The following is a 14,716-nucleotide window of genomic DNA, read 5'->3' on the forward strand; positions in this document are numbered from 1 at the left end:
TCTTGAATTCACCCAGTTCTACTTTTATGGCAAAACCCTAGTCCTTTGGACAAACTGCTGTTGTCTTCCTCTTGGATTGCTGTGTTAATCTTGGACTTTTTTTTACATTTTTCTGCCCAGCTCCAGTTCTTTTTCACTGAATTGAAAATATGAACATACCAGATTCACTATTCAACATCCTACTCACTCTTTTCACCCAACATCTAACAAACATGTTTAACCACACTCAACCTTCCTTCTCAAACCTGCCCTTCAAATTTTTCCCATCTCAAGTCAATGACAACTCTGCTTTCCAGGTGGTTAGGCCTAAAACCTTGAAATTATTTGATTCCTCTTCTCACAGCTCACTTTGCCAACAGATTCTGACCTCAGGAACACAAGCAAACTCCAGTGACTCATAACCATCACCGTCATTTTGTAAAATGACCATCCAAAACTAAGCCATCATGTCTCCTCAGCTTGCAAATGCAAAGTTGACTCTCTTTCACTCTTGCCATCCACATACTAACTAGAACAGTCTTTGAAAAACACTGCCCATAACTGTCCAATGGCTTCTCATCTCGCCATGATAAAACACATACTTCACTGCATGGCTTACAAGTGCTTGCATGGTTTGGCCCCTCACTGAGCTTTACTTGCTCCTTACTGGTCATACCAGACCCCTCTGGAGTTCCTCAAAAATGCAGCCCTCTGGTCTGGACTATGCTTTTCCACTCAGATCTCTGTTTCTAGATCTCTACTTCGATGTCACCTAGAGAAATTTGTTGAATGAGTAAAGTGGTATAATCCTAAACATTCATTAGGTCAGTTGTCTGGGAAATAAGATGACATTTCAAAAGTAAAGAGCGATGAGACAAGAGTAGAGACAAATGGTTTATTTGGTAACAAGGAGTAAAAAGGAATTCTTGATTCCTCTTCTCGCTTTTGGCGGCTGAAGTGAAATGTGATAGTCAAACAGACAGCAACACACACAGGAATTCCCTCACAGTCCCTGGTTACAGAAATGCAATCAGCTGTCACGTGACTCGTCATTACTGTTTTCTAGACAGAAGTGCCGGGTGCTGTGCTTTCCAGGCCATCCGTGGTGGCTACATTCTCCTTCTTGTCTTCAGGTTTCATGGCAGGAAACAGAAGCACTTCCTACAGGACAGAGAATGGATTCTGAAGCTAAGAAGCACTTTTTCCTACCCATCCACCCACTCCTTTCCCCCTCCTGGTTACTGTTATCACCAAAACCCGGAGATCTGTGTTGTTTCATTTCAATTTAGTCCGTCTTAGTTACAAACAATGGAAAAGAAGAAATGCACAACTAAAGGACCTCGCATGCTGCAACTAAGACCCAGAGCCAAAGAAATAAATATTAAAATGCACAGCACTGCCTAGATCACGATATCAAAAGAAAGAATAAATAAGACAGGTTCTCTCCAAATGATTTCATCTGTAAATATGGGGATAACAATAGTTTCTACAGGTCACAGGTTGACTTAAGTTAAATGAGGTAATGCATGTAGATGGCTCAGTATGTTCCTTGGATCCTTAAGAAATGCAAACAATTGGTATTTCTTCTGCCTTGGGTAGAAACCCCCAAATTCTGTGCAATCAGATGCCCTGACTGTGCTCTTGTGAAGTCACAGGTAACCTCTCCGCCTGCCCCTCCTCCCAGCCCAGCGCCCTTTCCTGGTGCTCCTTCAGGGCTGCTGCGTACCTTGATGTTATTGGAGTCTGTGAGAAACATCGCGACGCGGTCGATACCCATGCCCCAGCCGCCCGTGGGGGGCAGCCCGTACTCCAGGGCAGTGCAGAAGGTTTCATCTATGAACATGGCCTCGTCGTCGCCAGCGGCCTTGGCCTAGAGGACAGAGCCACACACACAGTGACACTCTTCCAGGCTGCGCGCTCTGGCGTCTGAGTGAGCATGTGAAAACCGTCAGAGGCATTTCCATCCCAGCACTGCTCTGGACACCTAGCACTTGCTGGAAACGCTTCCCAGGAACTCCAGCATGGAGCCATTTCTTTTGAAGACCTGAAGGTCAGGACTGATGAACCCTACCCCAGAACATATGCGAGCTTCTCTGTCAAGTGGAAATCCCTCCACTGCCTGGGGCTCTGCGAGTCCAGTGCAGTTGATTTGCAGAGACTGCTGATTCCCACAGTGTCCCTCCCACTCCCTGAAGCACCCACCAGTGGCAAGCGCTCGTGCGGGCGGCCCGTGGCTGCTTTGTCTTCCCATCCCCAGGCCACCTCAATAAACATACCATCTAAGAAAAGGTAACGTCCTCGTCAACACGAGTGTCACACGCCCCTCACAGATATCACACCTGAGCTCCATTTATATAGAAATTCTAGGGCCCAAACTGCTCAAGTTCTCCATCTTGAAATGTGACTTCCTCCTGTGAGGCCTGTGGCTCTCAGCCTTCATTTCTGTTCCGGTCAGCAGGAGTTGCAGGCCAGACACAGACCAGGGTGAAGGCAGGTGTCTTCTGGTGAGCAGGCTCACGCTCCCTCCTTACCTTGGCCTGTTCTTCAAAGAGCTCCCGCTGTCGCACAGGGTCGTTCAGCTCAGTGTAGGCATTGCATATTTCCTTCTTCATGACAAACAGCTCAAAGCGCTCAGTCAGACCCTTTTTAGAGCGGTGCCTGGGGAGGAGACCACCGGGGAGGGTGAATAAACAGAACATGTGGTACAAGCACAAGAACTCCTGAAACCTGGTTGACTCAAAACTGTTATTGACTGTGATCCGAAGCCTTAATGCATCCTCAGCGCTGAATCATTTACTACAATACCGGGGACGGTCAGAGACAAGGAAGCTTGAATCATCTTACAACAGACCTATGCAGTAGACTGGGACCCCGAACCAAACCCGCTGTATTCATGCCCTGCCACACTGACTCTGGGCTGCCTGGCTGACTTGCTCTGGCTGGTGGGACATCGGCAGGGGCTTGGTCTGTGTGTGCACACCAGGATTTATTCTTTCAGAATGATTCCACTTGGACCCTTGGCTCCGCTGCCAGAGAAGAGGCTCTGGAGTAGGAGAACCCCCGCGGGGGGATGCAAGGCACGCTGACCAAGTTCCCAGGTGAAAAAAGTCACTTGAGTTACCCTCACCAACACCACATAGGGCAGCAAGACAGCCCTGTGAGCCCACACACTCTTGAGAATAAACTGCTTTATGTCGCTAAGTTCTGAGGTTATCATGCAGCAACAGGTAACTGAGACACCACACTCTGTCTTACCATTTGGCCAGAGGGCTCATTATCTGTGGGTGATCACAGATGAAGGTAGGATTGATGCACGCCACCTCCAGGAACTCCCCGACAAGCTGAAGGAGAAAGCAGAGCACAGCTAGAGCCCTTCTAAATGCCATTTTGATTGGCTCAGTCCTGGTGGCAGAGGACTCCACTCCTATTCACACCTGATGCTACAGAAGTTTATCTTAAGCTGCTGAAAGGTTGGTAAGGATGAACTAAGGTAACAAATGTAACTATTTGGCAGAGAGCTTAGTAAGCAGGAACTTAAAACTTGTTCTCTCATTTCTTTCTTTAGAGCTTTCCTGTGAAGCTGGGGAAGTTAATGCTCTACGGCGGAGCTCCCCTTCACAGGGAGCAGGGGGCATTACCAGTGGGTGCGGGCATCTACGACCAGTGCCCGGCCTCTCACCTTGTCAAGGAGCCTGGCGGTGGTCCGGGGTGGAGGACACTCGACATCTTTTGCCACACAGATATCATCAAGGATTCTGCGAGTTTCTGTAATACAAACATACAAGTTGGGACAGAAGACATCATACCATCACAATACCACCCCAATATAAGAAGAATTGCATGGGGAACCGTACTCCTGACATAATCTAATTCAGAGCTGAACAGGAAGGAAGGCCCTACAACTGGAGGAGTGCATCACTTTACCTTCAGTTTCAAAAAGGTTCGTTTCTGGCAGTTTCATGCCCAGGGCTTTCTCAAGCTCTTCTACCATGCTGATTTTCCGGAAGGGCGGGGTGAAGTCAATCTCATAGGCTTGGCCTTCTGGGCCATCTGGATGGTAGGTGACCTTGTAACTGCCTGTAATGTGTTTCACCATCCCTGGGAAAGAAATGTGTCATTTAAAGAGGACCAACAGGAAGTCCCATTGAAGGCAGCACACCAGTCCTCCAGACACGTGGGAAAGACAAAGGGAGCAGGAGGGGGTCACCTGCAATCATCTTCTCTGTGATTTCCATGAGATCATGATAGTCGGCATAGGCCATGTAGAATTCACAGGTGGTGAACTCAGGATTGTGAGTCAAATCAATTCCTTCATTCCGGAACTGGCGTCCAATTTCATACACCCGGTCGAAGCCACCAACCACCAGCATCTAATAACACATGGCCATGGTCGTGGTCACAGCAGCTAATCTTGTCTGGCCGGGCAAAGTTTCTGTCTACAAGAGCTGTAACTTGGTTTTCACAGCTCAAGCCATGCTTTCAGGTCTCTACCCAAATGCTGAGTGCCCTACTCTCTTCAGGTCTTTGTGGATAATTATAATTCACTCTGGCTGCCCAGGAACACTGAATACTCACTCTTCCTTTGTCTGGGGTGTCCCCCATCTTGTGTGAGCTTCTACAAGAAGCCTCTTGGGGGTCAGGGTGCAGGCACATGACCCAAGCTCCCCAGTCAGACCCATCTGTGAGACTTCCACGTGCAAAGAGGATGCAGATATAGTACAGAATCTCCTCTGGTGAAGGGGGCCAGAGGTATCTGGCTTATAAAGGTAGTAACTGTAGAGGTCCTAATGGCAACGACGTGTGCCTCACGCCATGCTTACGAGCTGTGGTGAGTTCCCAAATGGAAGATACTGGGTTCTTCATGAGGACAGCCCTTTGATATGACTCAGAACCATTCCTAATTGTGTGGTCTCCAAGCCCGATTCTCTGATCCTCCTGGAAACTGTGAGCGTCCTTGTGTATTTGGATACATTGTTCTTTTACTTATAAACACTATAACACTTTTTGTTGTTTGCAACTAATGACATAGTCTTTGATGTTTATTCTGGTGATTTGAGGGTATTTCCAACTTTCAAGCAGAAATTCAACTCATTCTTCAACAAAGGACTAAAATCAGCTTTAATATAAGAATTATATTAAAAAGCATTATGGGAAACAGAGTAGGTTAGCAAGATGTGTCCATCTAGGAAAGACACTCCCTTGGCCCTAGAGAAGGCTCTACTGACCCTATAGATAAATTCCAGAAATGTAACACTCACAAACCTGACACTTAGAACACTTTTGTTGTTCTACCCTCACTGTTCCTCTTATTTCTGACTGCACCTGTCTAGCCAATGTCTTTCAGCCTTCCGCTTCTCTAAGGACACAGGGCATCTTTTATTGATTACCTTATGGTAGAGTTCCGGAGCAATTCTCATATATAAATTCATGTCCAGTTCATTGTGGTAGGTGATAAAAGGCTTGGCCACAGCTCCCCCTGGGATGATGTTCATCATGGGAGTTTCAATCTAAGAGAGGGAAAAACGTTTAGTTCACACACAGAGCTCCTCTAGTTGAGGGGATCGCTCCTGCTTTGACTGTGATAGTCTATTATATCCCAAGTAAAAGATAAGTTCAATAGTAATGTGCAGGTGTTTGACAAAGAAGTAGAGCTAGCTTGATTCTCTAGAATAGTGTCTCTTTCTATTAATACCAAATATCATTAACACAGCATCATAAACTTTCACAAGCTGTCAGTGGGACTCTAAATGGGTATGCCCTTTCTTGGGTTCAATTTGCAGTATTTATTAAAAGTGTAACAGCTGATATCCTTTGACATAAATCCACCATACAGAAACACGCATACATGTGCACAAAGATGTTCACTAATATATTATCAGAGACAATCAGAAACATTAAGATATCAACAGAGGAAATAATACAAAGTATCAAAAAGGAACCCACACACACATATGGACATGCAAAGGGTCCTAGAATGTGTTGGGTGTGGAGAGGTCCATTGTAATATATACAATATGACTTCGTTTATGTTTTAAAACAAAGAGTAAAACCCTTCTAAAGCATTTACACAGGTACCCCATCTGCAACGTGCATCGGTATGCATATAAATATACACAGTAAATGGCAAGGAAGGATACATATTCAAATGCACGTTTGGAGAGGGTAATTAGTTGGGAAAAAATGAAAGGGGACTTTCAGTTTTGCTTCTACTTACTTCTTTATTGTCTGAATTTGTTTTATGGTAACATGTACTCATGTTTCTCATACAATTAGAAAATATTGAAATTTTTTTGTTCTAAAATTCTTCCTAAACAACATCTTTCAGTTTAAAGAAGTTGAATAAAAATTAAGAAAAATACTTTTAATTCTACAAAAAAGCAAAACGAGTTGGCAACATATTGAACATGGCATCATTAGCACGTGACTGGCCCTCTACGTATTATTATCTTAGCAGTCCTGTCCTACCTTCCAAATCAGGGCACTAAATAAGTAAGGTGGAACCAAGACAGTGGCAAGAAAGAGGACTTTTCATTGAGCATGAAGCATACTGACACAGGATGTGCCTATGGGGAAGGGAAGGGAAGGAAGAGCAAGAGGCAGGCACCGCAAAGCAGCTCATGTCAGGTAAGAACTCTCCATCACCTCTAGGAATCCCAATTCATCCAAGAAACTTCTTATATACGTGATGATCTTGGAGCGGATGATGAATTTCTGCCTCACAAAGTCATTCAGGATCAAGTCCAAATATCTCTGCCGATACCGTGTTTCCTAAATGAGGAGGAACAGAGAGGAAACACTGATGCGCTCCATTCAACGGTATGGTACACCAGAACCAGGAGGCCACAAGAATTCACCTTGTCTTTGAGGCCGAAGTGAAGGTGAGGCAACATGTGCAGGCAAGGAGACAGCAGTGTGATTTCATAGGGGATGATGCTTAGCTCGCCCTTCTTGGTTTTCCCAGGATTGCCCTGGACTCCAATTATGTCTCCCCGGCGCAGTTTGTTGTTAATACGAATAAATTCTTCCTCAGATTTGTAATTCCTGAATGAATAGAAAATTTAACTCAGTACACAATATCCCAAATTAAAACTGACCTCTGGTGTACTTTAGAACCCTTGCTAAACTGTTACTGTGAAGCTAAGAAGACTCCTAGATTCAAGGTCAAATGTTTGTCACACAACCCAAGAACAGGTGTCAATCTCATTTTATTTTCCCAACCCTACACCATTCCCTTTAACTTTTACTTCCAACAAGTAAAGAAGACCACATGGACCTTTGTTCTCTGTCATGTTGCTCTGGGCCAATCTAGAAAGGCCTGTAAATGAATATTTCTATATACCTGGAATTGGCCATGACTTGCAACTTGACCCCCTCTCCTCGAAGGTCATAGAAGATAAGCTTTCCTCCAGAAGCTCTTTTGGCATGGATCCTACCTAGAGAAAGAACAGCAAAAATACTGATAGAAGCTATTTCATGATATCTGTGCCAAAAAAGTGCCCTCTGCATTTTTTACATCCAGGCAGAACATAAACTAGAGCACTTTGATCGTAGCCTGAGGCCTAAGCCCTGCCCTTTTCTTCAGGACAAGGTTGGCTTCCCATTCAAACCAGTGAAAGATGTGTAGGAAGATCTGGTTTTTAAAGGTGCTCCATGGATTCCCAGAATGTCATTTTTGGATCTTCCTAAAATGCAGCAGTGTCGTTTTTGGATCTTCCTAAATCTCCACATAAAAACAGAAAGCACTAGACAGGGAAGGGCAAAAAGCCATGGATAAAATTTACAGCAAAATTACGTGGGAAGATATTCCAAGAATCCCCAAATACAAGCAGAGGGAAAAACCACCAAGGACCCCAAGACTTCGATACAGGAAAAAGCTATGGGAATCAATGGGGTCTCTGACAGGTCTGAGAACTGGAAGTCTTCCTAAAAACCACAGGTATCACTGGACAATGTGGCAGGGCTAAGTAAAGGACTGCAGCTCACTGCCATTCGAGTGAGTATGGAGGACTGCACCAAGAAGGCCTAGGGGGCGAAACCCTTTAGTGGGGCCCCCAAGAACTCTCTAAACTCAATGGCCAGGGATCTCTCCTAGGACAAGGCCCCACAAAACTGAACAAGACTGAGAAAACAGAGAGTCCAGCAAAAGCAAGGAAGAAGAGACTGCAAATCCCAGAAAGCAAGTTGCTGTATTTCTGAACACTTCACACACAAAAAAACTGAAGAGAGACCTCAGTGAAACTAGAAAAGCTATCTGAACCAAGCTCCCGCCTCCACTTTTTAAAAAATATTTATTTATTTGGCTCTGTCGGGTTTTAGCTGCCGCATGCAGGGTCTTTAGTTCCAACATGTGGGATCCAACCAGGGATTGAAACTGGGTCTCCTGTGTTGGGAGCAGAGTCTTAGTCACTGCATCACCAGGGAAGTCCCCTGAGCTTCCTTTTAATATTCAGGAAAAAAAAAAACCTCTCACATTTAAAAGAAAAAAACAAAACATCACAGCAGAGCTCTCTTGTTTGCTCGTGTGTATCTCTTATAAGCATCTTATATTAATAAATCTATTTCTTGCCTATCAATAAAAAAAGAGGCAAGGTCAAACACCAATATTAAATTTAGAAGCAGAAGTAACAAGAATAACATCTCCACAGACAATGAAAGCACTTGAGAAAGACATGTTCAGGAAAAAGCAAAAAAGTCTATTTCACAACCTGAAAGACATTTGAATGTGATACAAAATATGAAAGAATACAAATCAGAGTTAGAAAAACAAATGAGATGGCATGAAAATTAGAAAATAAAGTAAGAAAACCATCTCAGAAATGAAGCCTAAATTAGAAGGAAATAAGAATGAATAAATACAACACGTAATGCCTTAAGACAATCTGGAAAAGAGGATAAAATTTAAAAATCAAAGTATAAAAAAAGAGATAAAAAGAAATTTGAGAAAAAGTGACAAAAACGAATAATGAAAAAAAGCAAAGATAAAACATATAGATAAAAGGAGTCCCAAAAGTAAACCTAAGCAAGAAATAGAATACAAAAAAAAAAAAAACTATGTTCAAGAAAAATTTCCTATAAAGAGGTGACAATATATTACAGTGCACACTGTGTACCTGAGTACACTGACCCAGACTAACATCAAGACATATTTTAGTAAAATCACTGGACGTGAAGAAAACGAAATTTGGGGGGCATTTAAGTATTGGCAGGGGTTCTCTTTAGGTGGTGGGATTACGGGTAATTAAGCTTTTCTCTTTTTGCCTCTCTGAATGTTTCAACATTCCAAATTTTCCACAACTGGTAGTTTTATATAGAAATATTTTTTGGGGTATAAATGTAAGGCAAGATTTAATTATTTTTTGAATTAAGAAGAAGATCTTACACAAAATAAGGGTGCTCTAGAAATACAGCCTAGTGTATAGCAGTCTAGGGACACAGATCTGAGTTGTTAGGAGCTTATTAGGGCCATGGTTCCCACTGATGGAATAAAGTCTCATAAGGGACAATGAACAAGTAGCGGCACCAGGTCAGGGGTCCCCCAGAAAGAATGCCCCTTCCTCTGCAGCCTCGCCACTGGAATGTGGCCTCATGACTTAGAGCTGCTCTACTTTCTGTGAATAGACATATTGGCACCATCTCAAGGAATGCAGTCTCAGACACAAGCTCCTTGAGAGCAAGACCACCCCAGACCTTCCTCTCTGTGCAAGTGCAGAGGCCTGCCTGCTGTGGGAGCCCAGCAAACTGCCTGGGAGCCTTCCTACCTGCCACCTTTAAGGTGATGTCAGTCAGGTGGTCCCCAGGCTGCAAGTGACTGTACTCTTGGATGAAGTGAGTGAGCGAGATGTCCACGTGGAACTTGTGTGGGTATGGATCTTCCCCGTTGACCTTCAGCTGGTGGACTGCTTGGCTTCGGATTTTGAAGTATTGCTGTTAAAAAAACAAAAGAGCTTCTGAGAAGTTGAGCCCGGTCAGACCAGGGGCCGGTCTAGCGGAGTTCAGTATCCTGCCTCAGAGGGGCCCCAATACAGTGAGGTTTCTTTAACCAAGCTCTCCCCAGCCTTGGAATCAAGCATTGGCTATGGAGTGAGATTTGCACTTAAATATGCAGGGTGGCCAGATATATAGTTGGGAATAAAGACTAGAATCCCAAAATTTGCAAGATGTGACAAAAAGAAAAATCACATTTCTGTCTAAATAAGTTTCTTTTTTTCGGGGGGTGGCGGGGCGGTCCCCAGCAGTGGAAGCTCAGAGACTTAACCACTGGACCGCCAGGGATTCACTAAAACAGTAAGTTTAACTGGTGTAGGTAGAGCTGGTTACCACTTCTGGAGGCACATCTGCCTGTGAGTCACTTCCCCTCCTCCTCCTTTCCTATCCCTGGTCACACACCAGATTTTTCCCCAAGGCACGCCCATGGGCCTGGAGGTATTAAAAAACATTTTTTTCATATCAGAAAAAATAATTTCTGATGCAACTACTCAAGGTTGTAGTGTGAAAGCAGCCTTAAGACATGTAAACAAGTGGGCATGGCTGTGTTTCAACACAATTTTACTTACAGAACTAGGGAGGAGAGGGGTGGTGGTGGCTTTGGCCTGTGGGCCACAGTTTGCCAATCTCTCAGCTACAATAAATCCCCCAGGCCACCTGTAGGGAGAGATTTTCTCCAGGGTTGCTATAAGGTCCAGCTAACTCCAAGGAGTATCAGCCACTTGGAAGTACTGGATTCTCTCGAATGTTAAGCAAGAAAAGACAAGAAAGATGCGCAAGGCCTATGCTTTTAACCAGATGGAGTGGTGGGCCCCCCTCATCAGTCCCAGTGCCTGTCCCAGCCCCTGTTTATGCCCCCTACTGTTCCCTCCTACTGTCTCTTCCTGGGGAATCTGCCCTAGGTCTCATCAGAAGCTGCCCTGAGCTCAGGGAGGGCAGTGGTTCCAAGAACTCACATTTGGGTCCAAGCTCTCCTCCTCCGCAGCCACGCCATCGTCAGCACTGTGATTGGTGGCGGCCTGACTCAGCTGTTTCTCACTGAGCTCCTTCTGCTTGGCCTCCTTCTCCGCTATTTTCTTCTCAGCTTTCAGGCGTCTCTTTAGCTCACTGTCAGGAAGATGAAAGTGTTCAATGTAACAGGTGCCTGAAGAGTCCCCTACGTTCTGCCCTGTCACCAATTACCAAAAATATCAACTGCCTGGGGAAACACACTTGTCCAGTTCCACACCCCCACGGTTCTCTCTTAGTTACTAAACTCTATACATGAGGTAGACAGAGGAAAAAATAAACTTAGAATAAAGATGTGAAAGATCTTTCTCAGTCTCTATTTCCCAGTCGGAGGTCCTTGGCATTAGGTCCCGTCTAAAATCAAGATACACAAGGACAAAGAAAACCCTACATATTTATAGTTAGGATAGGAAAAAATGTTTTACAGAAAATCATCAAGATTTTCTCAGGCTAATTAGGCTTGGGATCTCCTTGAGGCCAGGGACTGAGTTGTTTAGTATCCTTTGGAGAACATGAAGTTCTGAGAGCATCAGATTTGATGTGTGATAAGGCGAAAGCCCTAGCTTTGTCATCTCTCCCCCCTCCCACAAGGAGTGGATTAGTTTGGGGTGGGGTGAGGAAGTCCAGGGAGACACTCCTCTGACAATCACTCCCCCAGCATTGATCAATGCATTGACAGTGACCCTCAGCATTGGCCTCACTTTCCCCAGAGGAGCTGGACTTCAACAACAAATTGGGTAGATAGTGTACAAAGCAGCATGCTGTAGGGGATAATACACCACCTTTGGAGCCAGACTGTCTAGGACTAAAACCTGACTTGGTGTGCTTGAGCAAGTTACTCAATTACTCAAGTTACTCCTTTCAAATAATAGACACGTTCTTCCCTAAATGTTGTGAAGACTGAAATATACACAAAGAGATGACCCCCATCCCTATTATCTAACTGCATTCTTTAATTAAGCATGCAAATGTGAACTATTCTAGGTATTCCCCCACTATCTTAACTCTTCACACCCTGACTCAAGGACAGAAATTTTATAGATGTGGATTAAATTTCTGGTCAAATCTCTCACTATCCAAACTCTTTTAATACTTGTTACCTGAGACTCAGAAACCAAACAGATTTGGGCAGAGAGGGATACCCTCATTGTTCTTCCAAACCACGAATGTTAAATGAATATCCTATAATAATGAACCATGGCAAATGATCCCTAGTCATGCTTGCTACTGTTTGGTTTCAGGGCACATTCTTAATTATATATGAGTTTAGAATAAATCAATTTAAAAAATGGAGACTTGAAATGACCATCTTTTAAGCAAGAAAACTGACTCTGAGGGGCCCAAAGTTAAGTGTCTCTGGGTATAATCTGTTTTGTATCAGTTGTGAAGTTGCCCCTCCAGAACAATGTGCTAGATTTACTGTTCTGTCATTCAGTCAGGAGCATCTAAGCCTATTTGGTTCTTCCTAGCATTAACATAAGCCTGTTTACCATTCAACTAGTTTTTGCCATTTAAATCACATCAGTAAAAAGGATTATCCAAAAAGGTTCTAGGATTAAGAACTAAGACTAGAAACCAAATTAATCTCAGAAGCAAAGAAATTCCAGAAAGATAGGGAAGGGAAAATAATCTGTATTACAAATTCTTTATTCATACAAGGGTTTCGTTCTCAGCACTGTTCTAGCATAAGACCTAAACGTCATCTCAAGAATTTATGGAGTGAGAATTTGAATTTATTAAAGAGAAACTGAGAAAGGACTATTGGTTTGGGTAGTAGGTAGCAGGGTTGTTTACTTGGCAACAAGTCCAAAACTCAGCCAGAGGCTTTACAGATAAGAAACTAAGAAGGACTTTTGCTCCCAGAGCAATAAAGAAGGTAAAGAGCACCAACCTTCTTTTATCAGAAAGTGGCTTGTCCTTGTGAATCGTTGTGAAAGGAGCAAGTTGACACAGGCGCAGCTCCCTCTGCCCCCACTGTGCCCAGGAGGTGTGGCGCAGGGACCCCCTAACAAGCCTTACAGCGGCTTGCATCAACATGGCAGAATACCCTGGAACCACCTAAGAATGATTACCACCACCTAACAGGAAACAGAGATGTGGTGTCAGATGGGACATGCAGTACAATATACCCCCAGTCAGCACTCCTACTGTTATGGGTTGGGTTGGGGGAGAAGGGGAGGTTACACAACCTGTTAGTGTCCCATTTTATGCAAGACCCTCTCCACTGACAGCAGCCCTCTAACACTCACTGTGCTACACAAGTAACTGACAATGTTCTCAGCCCTGGCTATGGTGAGATGGTGCTTATCTGGGTTCACAAGTCAATAAGTCAATCAATGATTTACAGGTAGAAATGATCACAACATTATAGAAAACAGGAGACAGGACGTGAGGCAGTGTTTCTCAAGTTCCTGACATGCAGTTTCTCTCCTAGCCACAAAGATGGCAATGTGAAGCATACAAAACGTCATCATCAACTGCCAACTCTAGACGAAGCTAAAAACAGGCCGCAAAAGCACCTGAGTCAAAGACAAGACTTGTCTGGAGCTCTAGGAATGAGAAGGAAAGGAGAATTTCAGGAAGAGGCTTGGACTACATTAAGTTTATAACACTGGAAGGCAACACAATGACAGAGATCCTGTTCTTCATTGCATTAAAATGAATGAGGCCTTAATTGAGTCACCTGGCAGGCAGCCTGCTTTTAAACTTGGAGACAATAACTGGCATACAGTGGTGCTCACTAAAGATTCTGACAAAGGAAGTTCCAAGAATAATTAAGACACAGAAGTAAAAAAATGCACTAAGGCAGCCACTAAATGAAAGAAACTAAGTTCTCTCCATGCCTCTGGAAGGTACTATATTTATGCACTATCTTTGGGAGCACTGAGCGATTAGTCACTCTTATCACTGTCGAGGTTCTATGAAGGACTCCGGTTGAGGAATGCAGTGTTAAGAGAGTGCAAGGGACGATCGGTGAAAGAGCGGCCAATCTTAATTCATGTATATTTACCTTTATACTCCAAGGATTTGGGGTGACTAACAAAGATACTTCCAGCAGTGCTAAGTGCAGCTTGCTGTACTCGGCTAAATAAGACAGTCCACACTGCTGGAGGTGGGTGATTTACTCACTTCTCAAAGATCCTCTGACCAACCCATCAAGATAGCTGCACGACAGTTTTAGAGTGATCCCTTTAATACAAAAGGTTCAAAATGGCCTTGGTGAGGCCAAGGAAAATCTGAAGGTCCTTCTGAAGAGCTGGGTATTTATCATTTCTCCAACTTCTTTACCGGGGCGTGGCACAGTAACTCATTTCTCCTCGAAAAGAGTAAATTTCGCTTTTCTCCGTCGCCGCCCAGTTCTCCGCATTCTCTTACTCTAGGAGAACAACAGGGAGGAAGGACCCAACCAGCGCGGCCCTCGGGCAGCTTGGGGGATGTAGTTTCGCGGCGCAGTACCTGCGTCCCAACGTGTTCATAACCACGAGAACCGGCAGCAAGGCCCCAGGCACAGCCGTTCCGGCCGGAGCCTCGAGGCGCTTCCTAGTCCAGACTCTCCGATCGCATAATGACCGCAACGACACTTACTTTTTGCTCAGTTTCGGCTCGCCGCAGTCCACTTTAACTTCAGCGCCTTGCACCTCAGCCATCTTCCCCGAGGGCCGGACCTAAAGAGGACCGGGGTGTCGCACGGCAACTTCCAGGTCAAGGTCAGAAGCCCCGCCTCTTCCGGGAAAGGGGGCGGGGG

At 44.5% G+C, this 14,716-nt stretch overlaps 1 protein-coding gene across 2 annotated transcripts; it reads right to left on the minus strand.

Annotated features, from left to right (window-relative positions):
• Nucleotides 1-860: 860 nt before the first annotated feature.
• Nucleotides 861-14,696, minus strand: KARS1 (lysyl-tRNA synthetase 1). Of its 2 annotated transcripts, XM_061138066.1 has the most exons (15): nt 14,557-14,691; nt 12,863-13,049; nt 10,920-11,070; nt 9,738-9,903; nt 7,319-7,412; nt 6,834-7,020; nt 6,622-6,747; nt 5,367-5,486; nt 4,187-4,349; nt 3,904-4,077; nt 3,659-3,744; nt 3,235-3,320; nt 2,511-2,637; nt 1,706-1,849; nt 861-1,140 (listed from the first exon to the last, which is right to left on the minus strand). In XM_061138066.1, exons 2-15 carry the CDS (start codon nt 13,006-13,008, stop codon nt 1,042-1,044), a joined length of 1,869 nt encoding a protein of 622 aa, XP_060994049.1. In that variant the 5' UTR covers nt 13,009-13,049; nt 14,557-14,691; the 3' UTR covers nt 861-1,041. The 2 variants fall into 2 exon arrangements, with proteins under 2 accessions (XP_060994049.1, XP_060994050.1); XM_061138067.1 differs by lacking the exon at nt 12,863-13,049 and having other exon boundaries at nt 14,557-14,696.
• Between the last annotated feature and the right edge of the window lie 20 nt (nt 14,697-14,716).

This window comes from Dama dama, chromosome 4, assembly GCF_033118175.1.
Source record: "Dama dama isolate Ldn47 chromosome 4, ASM3311817v1, whole genome shotgun sequence".
Taxonomy (NCBI): domain Eukaryota; kingdom Metazoa; phylum Chordata; class Mammalia; order Artiodactyla; family Cervidae; genus Dama; species Dama dama.

Excerpts from the sequence above, each read along its gene's own strand:
- KARS1 (XM_061138066.1), bottom strand. The coding sequence starts at position 13,008 with ATGTTGATGCAAGCCGCTGTAAGGCTTGTTAGGGGGTCCCTGCGCCAC. Across the intron at positions 4,350-5,366 it reads CTCCGGAACTCTACCATAAG|ATGCTGGTGGTTGGTGGCTT; the intron begins GTAATCAATAAA and ends ATGTGTTATTAG. Across the intron at positions 3,745-3,903 it reads GAACCTTTTTGAAACTGAAG|AAACTCGCAGAATCCTTGAT; the intron begins GTAAAGTGATGC and ends TTTGTATTACAG.